Below are 15,145 nucleotides of genomic sequence, written 5' to 3'. Positions count from 1 at the left end.
AGTTATTCTATAATGGCTCATATAATTAAGAAAAGAGTTCTTTGTCAGAAACTATTTATTCTATCATGATCTTGTAAAGTCTTTGAAAATTATTTTGTATTTTGTTAATGTATATAGTGCTTACAAATATTTTTTGAGTGCTTAAAAAGTATTTAAAAGGTGCTTATTTTTTATTGAAAGGTTTGACTACTCACCCTGGTAATATGTTATATAATGTTGAGAGACTCATTCTGACGACAAAACAAATATAATTTCACAAAAAAATAAAAAAAATCTTTGTCCTTATATATTAAATACTTTTAAAGCAAGAAATAAAGAGTTTAGGTTACAACTGTTGCTCCAGCTATTTCAGAAAAATCAGGTTACGAAGGTTAGTTACTTAATCAAATAAAGCTGTAGATGATTGAAACTGCCTTTAAAAAAATAGTTTTTATGTACAATGAACAAAAAAGAAGAAAAGGGAATGCCCTGAATTTGGATCTAATGATCGAATTTAAATGTACTGGGACTCATTCTTAATGGTTCAAAGAGGTGATCTCAAATATGATAATTCTTTGAAGCAGACTATATTTTAAATAAAGAAATTTATCTGGATAAACACTAGGGCGTATCGAAAAAATCGAAATTTCTTAAATCTTTTTGCGGTAGTGCGGAAAAGATGTGAATTCCTATTATTAAAAAATGAGCGAAATCTTAAAACTCTGGGATGATATCTTCTGTTGCCTCAATGGGCCTAAAGCTCCAAAAATTGGACTAATAATGATTAAAGTACAAAAATTATTACCTAACCACAGATTTCGTTGATCGGTTTGAGGTAGCACTTAAAAGATACAATATTTTAAAAACAACAACTATAAAAATTTTTAGAATTACAAATTAATATCTTCTGCCGCCTCATTGGCATCTAATTTTGGAAATTTCGACGCATTTTGGTACTGTATACGCATTTACTGCTTGCACACTGCACAATCGAGACAGACGGGATTTTGCGCTCTGCCAAAAAAAGTAGAATAACCTTATTTTGAACCCAAGAAACAAATTGTCTCAAAATCAAAGGAAAATCATTCCACTATATATGGCATTTATTTTGATGAACGACATGACAAAACTTTAACATCAGAAGCACACGAAGGCAAGCAGTTCCAAAGAACAATTGTAAAAGCTCATTACTGTATTCTATCGGAGCCTGATTCTACGTACATGGGACATGTTACGCCTGTAAGTGGATCTAGTCTTCATATATCTAATAGCATTTACGAATATGTAACAGGTGATTTATTGGACGATTTTAGTAACCTTTCTGTTCTCGGATGTGACGGCACTGTAGTGAACACAGGAGTGTTTGATGGTGTAATTTGCAGGCTTGAATGGAAACTTCAGAGACCATTACAATGGATTATATGCTTACTTCATTTCAATGAGTTGCCATTACGACACCTATTTGAGTCTATTGACGGCAAGTCATCTGGCCCCACATCTTACACAGGAGACATTGGACGGAACCTCAAAGGATGCGAAAAACTTTCAATTGTTACTTTTAATAGCATCGAATGCGAGATGCCAGATATTGATCCCACCACTCTCAGTTCAGGTTAGAAATACTTATTAAACATTTGCACCGCCGTTAGTTCTGGTGTTTGTTGTTCAGATATAGCTAACCGGGAACCAGGAGCATTGAATTTGGCTCGCTGGCTAACAACTGCTAATCGAATACTGAGGTTATATATATCTACATTAGACCCCTCAAACGAGTTGCTAACTTTAGTTGTATTCATTCCAAGAGTCTACGCACCCTCATGGTTCCGAATAAAGATTCATCATTCCATTAAAGATGGTACTAGACACCTGTGACATTTCATCTATTCCTCTCGCTACTTGCCTAAAAAGTATCGTGACGTAATCGAACCAATTATTTCTCGCAACGCTTACTTTGAAGATCCAAAAAACATGCTTTTGGCCATGTTAACGGATGAGAGGTGTCATATTAGGACCCTTGCAGCTCGGTGGATTATTAAGGCAAGGGAAGTTAGCACAGAAGGAAATTGTGTTCGCAGATTCGTCATTCCTGCTCTTAACTTTGAAGCAGCAGACTATGTAGATCTCATTGACTGGCAAGCTTGTTATGTGACATCGCCTCCCGTTCTCAGAGAGATTAGTTCTAAAGAACTTCTGAAGATGATAAAGGACGGTATGCCAATGGACTGCTGGGATTTTATTAAATTTCCTTCACACACACAAGCAGTGGAGCGGATTGTGAAACTAGTTACTGCAGCTTCGGGAAAAACAGTTGGGCCGCTGAGCAAGGATAGATTGATTAAAGCGACACTAGAGTCCAGAAAACATATGTCAAAATTGGAGACAAACAATTATTACAAACAGTAATGCTTTTGTCATTCGTATGTTTAAGAGGCAAAATAAAGTCTCGCTTCCCAATAAAATGAAGTAAATGTAAAGTTTATTTACTTAAAATTTTGCCTTTATTTTCTAAAATTTTAAGGCGATGAGGCAGCCGAAGATAGTAAAATATTATTCTAAAATTTTTTATGGTTGTATTTGTTACAGAATAGCAACTTGTAAACACTATCCCAAACCGATAAACGAAATAAGGGTTTGTTTATTATTTTTTTTATTATAATGATTTTTAGTCTAATTTTCGGCCCATTGAGGCGACAGAAGATATTGACCCAGAGTTTTGATATTCCGCACAATTTTTAATGATGGGTGTTCACATCTTTTCCCCACTACCGCAAAAAGATCTAAGAAATTTCGATTTTTTCGATACGCCCTAATAAACACATCTTTTAACGGTGAATTTAAGTTCCTCGCTCTCCTAATATTGGGTTTAGCCGCTATCTGGGAAACTTAGTCCCATACGTTTGCAAATATTAAATAGTATAGCAAGGTTATGCACAAAAACGTTTCGTCGTTTATATTTAATTTGAATTTTATACTATCGCTCTAACAAGATGCTTATGCTATACCCAATAAAGAAATAAGAAAGGAATTTAATGGAATATTAAAATAAAATCTTTTCATTTTAAAGGAAGAAATTGACAGAATTGTAATTTATGGTGTTCCGATTTGTGTTGATTAAATTTTTAAAAAAAAATTATTTAAAGGAAATTTATAACTTTATCTTCACAGGTATTTTGCAGACACATAAAACAATAATCTGAAAAATGAACATTAAATGTCTTTTGTTTAGTATAGTTTTTTTTTCGTTTAAAAAAACGAAACAGAAATCTTTTTCTTATTTTTCACAATTAAAAACTGAAAAATCTTGTCTTTTTTTGTTTCGTCTTTACTTTTTACTTACAGTTTTTTTGCTAGCAGTTTTTTCTTTCCATTTGTTGTTTACTTAAAAAGAATCTGAGATGATTCTGCAGGTGTAGTGACAATTTGCCGCTTGATTTGCCGGACTGCAACAATATCCATATTTTTACAATTAGAAATCTGAGTCCGTCAAAAATAAGGCATGTCAGAGAAAGTGCGTTGTTATGTCTGATTGGAAACTTAGGATATCATATGTACTAATTAATTAGCTTATTTGAACCATTAATATTGAGTTCTGGTACTTGTAAATCGGATTATTAGATAAAAAATTATTTAGGTTGTTCCTTTGCTCTATGCAAACTTTATTCTACTATTCTCTGATCTTTATATGCTCCTATAACAAAACGTAAATTATAAACAAAAATATTTTTCTCATTGTTAACTCTATCACTGTCTCAACATTTTAAAATTATATTGAACTTAAACTCAAAAGTTTTCTAAAATCTGAGGATGTTTTTTATTTTAGGGTTAAAACAGGGTATAATGCAGTATCTCGCTTGGCCTCCCTGCTTGGTTTTTGTTGCAAGGATGTGACCAACATGACGGAAAGTTCCACAATTGAAGTCACGGTACTGCCTGTACCTGTTGAATCTATGCTATATTATTATGGCAGTATATCCAGGGAGACAGCAGAATGGATTCTCTGGGATCGGGGCTGTCGAGATGGCATGTATCTATTGAGAGAAAGCAATTCAGATTATGTACTCTCACTCTGTTATCAAAAAAGGTAACCATTTATTGTACCTTTCTTTTACTGTACCTATTTTTTTATTTAAATAATTCTTAATGGATTATTGTAACTTGTGTTGAAATGTTTTGTGAAATTCTAATATTTTGTCAATACCAACTATATTTATTATGTTGTGGGAATTAGTATTATAGCCACGATCAGTTACTTTCAATAATTATGGATGGTTATAATAAATTATACTCTGGAAGCTGTTGAAGTACTGTGGAATTCCCGAATGTTTTGTAAACATTATCAGAAATATATATAAAAATAGGTCAGGATAGCCTATTGGTACGGTGTTAGGCCTATGCCTAAGAGATGGTGAGTTTGATCAGTGCTGGTTGAAGGCTCCCCGCATAGCAAATGGTGACTGCTGTGCATGAAAGCTGTCGAGTCACAAAGTCCTCCCTGTTCTCGTGACACATTATATCTCTGGGAGTGCTGTATTGAATGTTGATCGTTCTCTGGTTCAGATCAAAATTACAATTCGCGGATGTATGAATGGGGTCACCCTGTAAACGAGCTTTGACGTGCGTCTCAGCCCGTTTATGGGGCAGATGTAAGTGACGTGAGGTGTATTTGCAAAATAAAGCTAATGACATATATTTTTTGTTGTAGTGTTCTTCATTATCGAATCAAGAAACTTAGCAGTGGTGAGGTTGGGCTGTGTGGTGTACCAAGACAAAAATTTGCAGGTCCCGTAGAATTAGTTCAAGGTGTTGAGGGCTTGGCCTGTAAACCAACATTGCCTTGTAATAAATCCTTAGACTCTGTTCTACCATTGACACACTGGGGTGTCACGGAAGAGGTCATTCGAAAAGCAATACTCAGAAAAGCCAAGGAATGGGGAATCGACGTAAGTACATCATTTCCATTTTGAATCTGATAAAATTTAACTGCATTTACTTTGGCTAGCGATTCCCAAAAGGTGTTCCGCAGATCCCCTGGAGTTTTGTAGAAGGATTCCGAGGGCTTAAGTTTTTTTCCCTATCCATTAATGCTTATATTATTTCAAATCAATTGTCCATCATTGATTTAATTTCGGTTGTTTACCTGAAATTATTTGTGTAAAATGACAGTGGAAAAAATAGCAAAAATTAAAAATTTCAATAATAATGCATTGAATAAATTATGAAAATAACATGAATTTTTAAAAAATATGTATTTCTCATTGAGCCTTTCAATTCAAAATAAAACAACTAATTTCTTAAATAAAGAATTATGTTCCTTTGATTATAATTTTCAATATTTATAGGTTTTTTCTTTTTTAAATTCATTTTCAGCAAACATATACACCAAAATTTCTTTCTTTTTTTCCGTATCCATCTATTCGTTGTTTCTAGTTAACTTTTTATTATAATGCCGGTATTCACCAAAATGACCTCAACTATTTAGTGTTAGACTACTACTGGAAACAAATAGGATCCTGATTATCTAATATCTACGTAACTCAAAGATATTTATTTCTCCTCTACAAGCCTCTTTCACGCATAAAAAAACGTAAATACTTTTAAAATAATTAGTTAATAGGAGAAAACAGTATTACTTAATGATAGATTTGCCATTTATAACATATGGAGGTAAGTAGAGTTTGTAAACAGAAAGACTGGTTTCTCTTTCTGTGGAAAGAAACTATATCATTTGCTATACTGGACAAACTTTGTAAAGCTATATTATGTTGTAATAAAATGCAACTTTCCCCTTTTTCATTGGAGCGAGCTTCTCCTCATAGTCTGCCGCTTATTTTGCTTGCGTCGAACTAGTTTACCTTATTTATTTTCCATTCATTTATTTACAGGAAGATAAGCTTGATACTAGTTTAACAGAGAGCTATAGTGATATAAAACTTCTTATCACTAAAACCTTGCATGAAATACAACCCTGGTTCCACGGTATTTTGTCGAGAGTCGAGGCCGAACAGGCTATTGAGGACAGCGGTCATAAAGATGGAAAATTTTTGTAAGTATTTTTCTGTTGGATTATTTTTTTAAAAAATTATTTTATGTTTAATTAGTGTCAACTTTTAATCAAAATTTCATTTCAGAGTTCGAGAACGTGACGACAGTAGTTATGCTCTTTGTCTGAGTCACTCTGGTCGTATCAAACACTATAAAATCGATGTTTTGCCATCAGGAGAATTTGCTATTCAAGATGGTCAAAGATTCCCCAGCATCATGGCTGTAAATATATTTCATTTTTGCTTTGCTATGAATTTGAAACCAGCTTCATGTACTCATTATTATCTCAGTTGATTGATATACTCTCTTGCTCTTTTGCTAATATGCAAATTTCTGAAAATGTTTTATATTCAATTCAAAATATTTCTATGTAATTGAAAGCTGTTTTGATAGAAATACTTGTGTCAAATACTGTCAATCAAGTTTATCAATACTGAAAAATCAGTTTTAACTGCAAATTTATAAATATGTCAGTTATAAATTACTTGACGTTCTTATTACCAATGTATGTTGATTATTATACATTTTTGAATAAAGTTAAAACGAAATGAATAAAGATGATGGTGCATAAGTGAACATACTATATTTTCAGTTCTATGAACAAAAACCTTCCCTTAATGCTAATAAATTTTAAAAGATATTTTTTTTTGGTTGCTATTTAAAATATAGTGAGAAATAAAATTTATTAGCATAATTCTTTGCTGTGGTGAATTGACAAAAATTAGTATCTATCAAAATCAGTTTAATAACATTTTACATTTTCTGAAACCAAAACTCTTTTCAGCTCGTAAGTCACTACACTTTGTTCAGTGATGGTTTATGGTGTTCTCTTCAAGATCCTTGTGTTGTTCCTCCCCGCAGATCAAGTGATAATACCTCTTCACAGTCTAGAACTCGAAGCTCAGACATCAACACCGATAGGACTAGTAATCATCATCAAAGTGGTGGAGGAACTCTTGAGCGTAATAAATCCTCATCACTCCGCCAAGGGGCTACAAACAGTGAGGGTGGCTCACCTCCCTCCAAAGCTAGTCGTTTTTTAAACAGCCTGAATCAACGGAAGCTGTTTTCTAAGATATTTTCATCCGTAGCTCCTCAATTCTCTTCTCAGACTTTGCCTCAAAATGCAAATAATACAAATCCATCCACTTCTAATATACGTTCGTGCTTGTATCCATCTCTCAGTGATGACAACCTCGAAAGTGGTGATCTCTCTCGTTCTGTGCATGCCCGAATCTCCCCCGAACTGATCGGTACCCATCCCTCGACTCCTCCCACGAGTTCGAGAAAGAGTTCATTTTCATCTGTAGTCGGCGACGTTAGTTTTAAGGAAGGTAAAAAGGGAAACATACAAAAAGCTTCAAGCTTCGATTTTTTACCCGCGTTTCTTTCTCTATTCATTTACGGAGACGGTACTATGACTTCCGACAGGAAAGTTAAAAAAGGAACTCCCGAATCCTGCCACAGAAAAACTAAAATCGAAAGAGATAAAGTAAATGATGCAACTTCCAATTGCAATGGTGCAACGGTACACAGTTTATCCAGAATAATATCGGAAGAGTCTAAGAGATCACACAAGACAATGCCGGTCCCCGCCCCTCGGTTATCTCTGGCCAGGAAACTGAGCAGGAGGACCGGCCCCGTATACGCCAATCGAGAAGCGTTGGCTGCGACCGGCCGTTCAATCAGCTTGGGAGAAAATGCTTCGAGCATAGAAGAGAATGTAACAAACAAAACAGTTCAAAACGGTCTGCCTATTCCTCAGTCATTCATTAGAAGTGCCTCTTCTCCATCAGTTGTTTCACATTCCAAAGTAAAGGCTCAGTTACCCGCCGTACCGACGCGCCTCTCGACTTCGGAAGGCTGTGAGCCCATCATCTCGTGCATTACTTCTGTAATTAATGAAAGCTGTAGAGCGTCGTCTCTAAACGGTCATCTAAACAGTCATCCAGTGCCAAAGCCCAGGAAGAAAATCCCTGTTCAAGAAAGTGACACTAGTTGTGAGTCTTGTGCCTCTGTAGATAGTAGCACCTCACCCACCTTAACGGAAATTTCAGAAGTAAGTACTCCAAGTTTGCTAAATTTACATAATGCTTTTTTTAGCAGCTATAGATTTTTACATAGTTTTAAAATATGAACGTAATGTTAAACTTGCTTTAACTATTTGGTTGCCATTGGAAAGCAAAAATTTCTTATTGATTCCAATCCTTTAAAAAATATATCCTTCTACAAATTCTTTTTTATTTTATTTAATGGAGTTAATTACTGAATAAGCAATTCACAACCATGCTGGAAGCTTGCAACCACGCTTTTTTATTGTTAAGGAAAAGTCTACTTCCAAGTGTGCAGGTATACAAATTTCAGGGTTGGAGTTTTTGCCAGGACAGTGGCAAAAACCTGGTAAAAACCGGCAAAAACTGGTAAAAACCGGCAAAAACCAAATTATCTAAATTGCTGATTAAATATTATTACAAAATACTTGAAACAAATTTAAATCAGTCATAAGGAATAATAATTTTGATACATTACATGAAAAAATTATTTTTTTAACATATTAATAATTAATATACCTAAGGGTAATAATTTTTAAAAGATTGAAAGTTTTTGATCTCTTTTCATTTTAGAATCCTAAAATAAATATTTTTACAAATAAATATTATTATTTGTATGATACTATTATTTATTATAAAAAATTATTATTTGTACAATAATTAACTACACATGTTGATAGATATTTTATGCTTTAAATTATATTTGTATTAATTTAAAAATAAGTTCATTTCACTGCAAAAAAGAGAATAATCACAAATTTTCCAATCAATAATGTTTTAAACTACTAAAATGATTCATTATCATTTAATTATGGAATAATAGTTTTGTTAATTTTTTTGTAATTATTTATATTCATAGTATATATTTCAATTTAGGAATAATTTTGTATCAAAAATGTGTTTTTGTCCTCTCATCTTGGAAAATATAGGTTTTTGCCACTTTGCTTGGCAAAAACCTGTTTTTGCCAGGACGGTTTTTACCGGTATTTACCATGGTTTTTTCCACCTGCGGCAAAATCTTGCCAACCCTGACAAATTTATTAAGATTTAATTGCTCAGTAACTATTTGACTAATTGTTCTCAAATTTTGTATTTTGCCATTTAAAATTACATTCTTTGAAATAATGTAAAAATTTTTATGTCTGACATTTCAAAACTTTTTCTGACTAGTATTAAATAAAATAATGAAACATAGCAAATGAAAAATATTTTTTGTATAGAATTATCTTTGAATAATCATTTTATAGTTGTATGAAAAGAGTTTTTGATTTGTTTGAAATGTTCACAAGGTGTGGCAATTATGCAAAATGTAATATAAACATTACATGATCTAAGCTTTCTGAGATTCTCATGACCAAACTATTATGTGTCTGATATTGTAACTTAAAATTTCATCTACGCTAAATAATTAGCATAGTTAAGATGAAGACCTTAAACCATCAAGATTGAGTTCTAGTACGTGAAAATTCAATTATTTGATCAAAAGTCATTTTTTTACTAAAAGGCGCTTTGCGTGATAAATTTTTTAATAGCCAAGCACTGAGGTATAATAAAAAATGAATGAATAACTCTGATAAACTTTAATACGACTTTTTCAAAATTTGATTTTTCAGGTACTATTTGACTGATTGCAATCAAATTTTGTCGTTGAAAATTCATTTTTAACATTTGGTAAAAAATTTTATAATTTACAATTAGAAATTTTTCATCTATTATTTGAAATAATAAATATTTACTGAAAGTTATAATTTGCGTAGAATTATCTTTGGATAAACAAATTTTATAATTGTGTGCAAAAATCTTTCAATTTACTTAAAAACTTTTCCAGATATGGCAAAATATGCAAAAAGTAAAATTAACAATAAGTGGTTCTGACTTGAGGCTGCTGTACTGACCAAACTAATAGGACCACATTTCCCGAATTACGGCTAACCTAATTTGGGGGTCAGAAATCCGATGAAAAAAGGTATGTTTATTCGTCGATTCAAATTCCGCATCCGACTCGCACCGACCACAGTGCTGACAGGAAGTATCCTCGGTGGTTAGCAGATCTTGGGATAGATCTCCCCTTGCCGTCAGGTTAACCGTGGGAGATTTTCGTGGTCTTCCTCTCCATGCAATGCAAATGCGTTATTTCCATAAAAAGTCAAAGGCAAATTTCTCCCAATACTTGATCCCGTAGTTCCCTTGTCTTCTGGATTGGGTTCAAAATTGCAAGGCTACATAGTTGAACATCATGGTCTAGCTTGCAACTAGACCTTGAGGAATAAGCCACACACACTATTTTCTTTATTTCACATATTGTACATTTTCAAATGCTCTTAATTGTAATAATTCTTTTCAGTTTGGACAAGAGTCGTTCAGTGAAGACATATTTCCCAGTGATATTGTTGCTGATGAAATTGATCTCCTGCAAGATTCTACACCACTCATTGAAATGGAATCTCTCCATTCCACCAATCCTGATCTCCAAAATGAAACAAATGGTGTCTCATTGCAAGATACATTCATGCAGTGTGATTTTGAAAGCAGCAGGACACAAACAAAGCTCTCTTCAGGTGGTAAACCACCTTGTGATGTAAGTGAACTGTCAGTAGTATCATGTGACAGCAACATTTATGCTACTCTTAGTGGCAGCAGTGATGTTATTTGTCTGCTTAGCAATGATGTTCCATCACCGCCGTCTTCCACTCCTGCTAATGCTACAACTCATTGTCCCGAGGGTATTTTAATTGATTTAGGTAAAATATTAGTTTCAATTTTACCTTCTGTTTCAGAGTCTTTTTTTTGCAATGTTTTTACTGTTTGGATTTATTTTATGATTTTTTTCCCTTCCTAAAATGCTTTATTGGGGATCTGAATCTTTCTTTAAACAGCTATTTTTATGCCATATTAGAATTTCATATTTTTAATATTTTTTGCACTTTACGATTTAAGAAAAAAAAATTTCAATGTGGTTTTGAATAATGTATTTTTACACTAGCAATTTATAAGATTGTAACAATTTTATGAAAATATCAAAAGAAATGGAATTAAATCTTCATTTTAATTCTAAATGTTTTTTTTTTTTTTTTTTTTTGAAAGTTCTAAAACACCTATGATTTAATGTCCTTTGAAAAGAAAGAAGGCCATCTCAGATTTCCATTTTTTAATTGGAGAAAAACTAAGAAGCACGCTTTCAACAATTCTTAAAATTTCACACCTGAAAAAACCTCTTCTATCTGGATCTGGTTTCTTTGCAAACGTTTTTTTTTTTTTTTTTTTTTTTTTTTTTTTTTTTTTTTTTTTTGATTTTTACTTTACATGAAATATTGCTAATTTTTGAGAAAGACAGATACCAATTGTCACTTGTGCCATTGATATCAATAAAAAAATGCTATAACCAATCAAGTAATAATGCAATTATGCTAATTAAAATCTGTTGACACAGCAGTACATTTTTTTTCAAAGTAGATTTTAAAATCATGAAATTGTTAAAAATTATAACTATATCATTTGAAAATGCTTTATAAATATTTTAATTTATGATTTCTTAAAAATTTCTTTAATTTAAGTTAATTTTTTAAACACAAAATAAGTTGAATTGAATCTTGATTTAAACCAAGCTGATTTGAAGCAACAAATCCTGGTGTGAACCAGGATGAGGCGAATCCTAGCGCTGATAATAAAGAACATTTAATTATAATACAAAGATTAAGAATTTTTGATTTAAGGCTTACTGATTAATGTGTTAGGATAAGTGTTAAGTGAAAAATAAATACAGTAGAATCCTGATTATCCCAGTTAATGTGGGCCACGACTAGTTCGGATAACAGAAAAACTCTGTTAAACACAAGAGTATAAAAAGAAAAGAAAAACAGTAGTTATAAGTGTAATGTATTTAATAAATACAAAATTTATACGAGTGCACCACTTTCAGTTCACATTATAATTAAAAAGCTTGCTTAAAAACACTTAAAGAGCATACTTTAGGAAAATGGAAGAGTTTTTACTTTAAGTCCTTAATTGGTTTTTTTGACATTGCTTTGACACTTTTCTGCAGCAATGTTTCACCATTTTTTGGGGGATAACAGGAATGCTGGTGTCTTCTCTCTTGTTCTATATATTCAATAGCACTTTCGATAGCTTTTAGTCCATCTGTATGAGAGATTTTTATATTTTGATTTTCATCGTCACTGTCTTCATAATTTTTGCTAGATTAATTTTTATTATTGACAATATTAACGATCATTTCATCTGATCAAGTTGCTGGATTATCGTTTTTCTGCATTTTAGGAAGATAAAATTCAGAATATTTTTCGGTGGTAGCTTTAAAAATAGAGAATAAATTAGAACAAAAAAAAACTTAAAATATTTTATAGCTTGCTTAAAGCGGAAGCTCAGATAATTGGGACTCTACTGTATTTTGTATCTCCAAAAATTAAGAATGTATCTTAACTTTCTGTAACATTTTATGTTTTCTCTGAAACTACAGGTTTTTATTATTACTTAATTACTGTTTCCAACTGACTTATGTTTTATGTTTCAATTCATGTTTCTAATGTCTTCTGTTATCAATTGACTTATTTCTTATGTTTCCTCTTTTCAGACATTAGTGATAATGATCTGAATACTCTGTCCAATGAGGAATCTGAATTGGCTTATCTCACATTGAGACAATGTCGAAGAGGTCCTTTAAATCTTGACCAGAAATCAATAGATTTAAAAGAAAAAATTGGTAAAACATTTTTTTTATTTTCTGTTCCCTTTTTTGTTCCAAGTATATAACACTAAAGTTAACTTTTAGTTTTGTTTTAATGGAAAACAAGTTGTTTTATGTTATTAAAAAGATTTAGTTTAAAGTGGTAATAAACTATTAGAAATTTTAATGTCTGAAAGCTGTCGATTCAAAGTCCAAAAAGTGAAATTTTTTGTCTAGTTTATAATGACTACAAATATTTCTTGAAGATCTCCATTTCTCTAATTTTCTATTAAATGACGTATAGTTTAAAAAAAAAAAATTCTTTTTCAATTAGTGTTAATTATTTTTATGACATAAATTACAAGGTATGGGGAGGAAAGATCACTCACATTCAAACAATAAATCAATTTTAAAAAAGTTGATTTTAAATCACAAAAATGTTTAAATTAAAATACAATAGGGAACCGATTATCCAGAACGATCGGGACCATCGCTATTCCGGATAACTGATTTTTTTGGTTTTCCGAATCGCTACAAAAAGCAGTTTTTTTTATTGTTAAACCCAACTGAAAAAAAAATATTTGGAAATAATCTTAAAAAGAAGAAAAAACGATGAAGTAATGCACTAATGATTATTTCCAAAATGATGGTAAGGTAAACATCTTTCAAAAAAGACAGAAAAATCCTAAAATCTAATGAGGAAAAAAAAATTATTATTTTTTTTTTTTAAAAAAATGGCTGGAAAATGTGTCGAATTTCGTTCCGGTTTTTTGGTTTTCTGGTTTCCCGATAACGGGTTCTGTACTGTAATTAGATAAGTTTTTTGCACAAAATTAAGAAATTTCTCTCTGATATAATAGTATTGCTAAAGCGATTCAATGAAAAAATTTCATTTTTTATTCATTCATTTAATATTTTAAAAATAATTAGTAGAATTTCTAATCATTAAACATTTTCATTTATTTATTAAGTCTCGAGGTTCTGCGAAAAGATTATTGATCATTTAAGGTTCCATAACCAAAAAAAAAAAAAAAAAATTGGGAATCACTGATATAGAAAGAGAAGTTAAATGGGACAACTAAAAGATATTTTTAAGAAGAAGGTATATTTTAAGATAAAGACTGTTGTCAATAAAAATAATAAAGCTGCTATAAGTGAACTAACAAACTGCCTTCTTCTTCTACTTACAATATTCAAATAACTATTTCTGTTTAATGATGCTTATGACAGTTTTATAAGTGATTCATTGCTATTAATTTGTGCCATAAACTGGTATGATGTTATACCACTTTGTAGTAGTACTAAAATACTAACTCTATTCATAAATGTATTTATGAAATCTTTCTTTAATACTTATGTTTTTTTCTTTCTTTAGGTACTGGCATTTTTTGTGATGTTTTCAGGGGAGTCTTTTCCTCTGGTCCTGTGGAAGTGCAATTTGCAATAAAAACTCTCAAGTGCAATAGTGTGCCTAATCCAAAAGTAAATAAAGTTATTTTAACTTGTACATTTGACTATTAAAAAAAAATTTTTTTTACAGTTAAACCTTATAAAAGATTTATACCAACCTTCAATTCTATAAAATATGGAATTTTTGAAAGGGATCTTTCTTTATCAGATTTACTTTTGGGTTAATGTAAAAGAAAACAGATCATAGTGCATCTTAATTGTAGTAGTGAAACATATTAGCTGTCTAATGATGGTGATCACTTCTAATTCCTGCTTGTTTATCTGAAACTATTATGTTACATAATTTTCAGTGTATATGAGTGTCAATGTTTTGAGTTTTGAAACTGATTTTGTGATCAAAATGTGAGTTAACTTAAATGAGATTTTTTATTTTAATAATTTATCTGTGCAAAACAAGTTGATTTTGTTTATGAAATAAGAAATATGTTTCAACTCTTTAAAGTTTAATTACGGGTCCATTCCCTTCTCTCTTGAAATTAAACATCCATTAATTTATATTTTTTTAAAGAGTTTACCGTTTTTTTTATTCAAGGCTGAGGAGATTTTTTTTTATTTGGCTTAGAAAGTTTTACGAATTTCATAGTGAAAATACGAATATATAATAGAAGAAATAATATGCTAGAAACTTCTTGCAACATTTTAGTTTTAACTTTTTGCTAAATAGGTACAATCGTATGCTATTTCATGAATTTGCATGTTTAATTATACCACTTACCAATATTTTAAAAGCCTTAGACCGAGATAGCCTGTTTCATAGGGTGTTGGGCCCATGTCCAAGAGGTCGTCTCAGTTCAATTCCAGCTGGCTGAATTGTAGATGGTGTAATAAATAGTATCTAGTGCACATTAAATCTATCAGGTAACAAAGTCCTCAAAGTTCCGATAACAAATACCTCTGGGGGTACTGATTGGTTATTCTCTGG

At 31.5% G+C, this 15,145-nt stretch overlaps 1 protein-coding gene across 9 annotated transcripts in view; it reads left to right on the top strand.

Annotated features, from left to right (window-relative positions):
* Positions 1-15,145, top strand: part of LOC107451227 (uncharacterized) — a 78,777-nt gene that overhangs the window by 51,250 nt on the left and 12,382 nt on the right. For all 9 annotated transcript variants that reach the window (XM_071186181.2, XM_043043056.3, XM_071186175.2 and 6 more), the window contains 8 exons: positions 3,800-4,060; positions 4,682-4,919; positions 5,862-6,022; positions 6,108-6,243; positions 6,806-8,080; positions 10,417-10,813; positions 12,661-12,789; positions 14,129-14,235. In XM_071186181.2, the coding sequence (XP_071042282.2) occupies positions 3,800-4,060; positions 4,682-4,919; positions 5,862-6,022; positions 6,108-6,243; positions 6,806-8,080; positions 10,417-10,813; positions 12,661-12,789; positions 14,129-14,235 (2,704 nt within the window). The remainder of the gene's footprint in view (positions 1-3,799; positions 4,061-4,681; positions 4,920-5,861; positions 6,023-6,107; positions 6,244-6,805; positions 8,081-10,416; positions 10,814-12,660; positions 12,790-14,128; positions 14,236-15,145) is intronic.

The sequence above is a fragment of the Parasteatoda tepidariorum genome, chromosome 9 (genome assembly GCF_982258835.1).
Source record: "Parasteatoda tepidariorum strain Cologne lab strain chromosome 9, Ptep-v5.0, whole genome shotgun sequence".
NCBI classification, from domain to species: Eukaryota; Metazoa; Arthropoda; class Arachnida; order Araneae; family Theridiidae; genus Parasteatoda; species Parasteatoda tepidariorum.
Note: the sequence above shows the minus strand (reverse complement) of the source record. Positions and strands in the feature narration are given on the sequence as shown.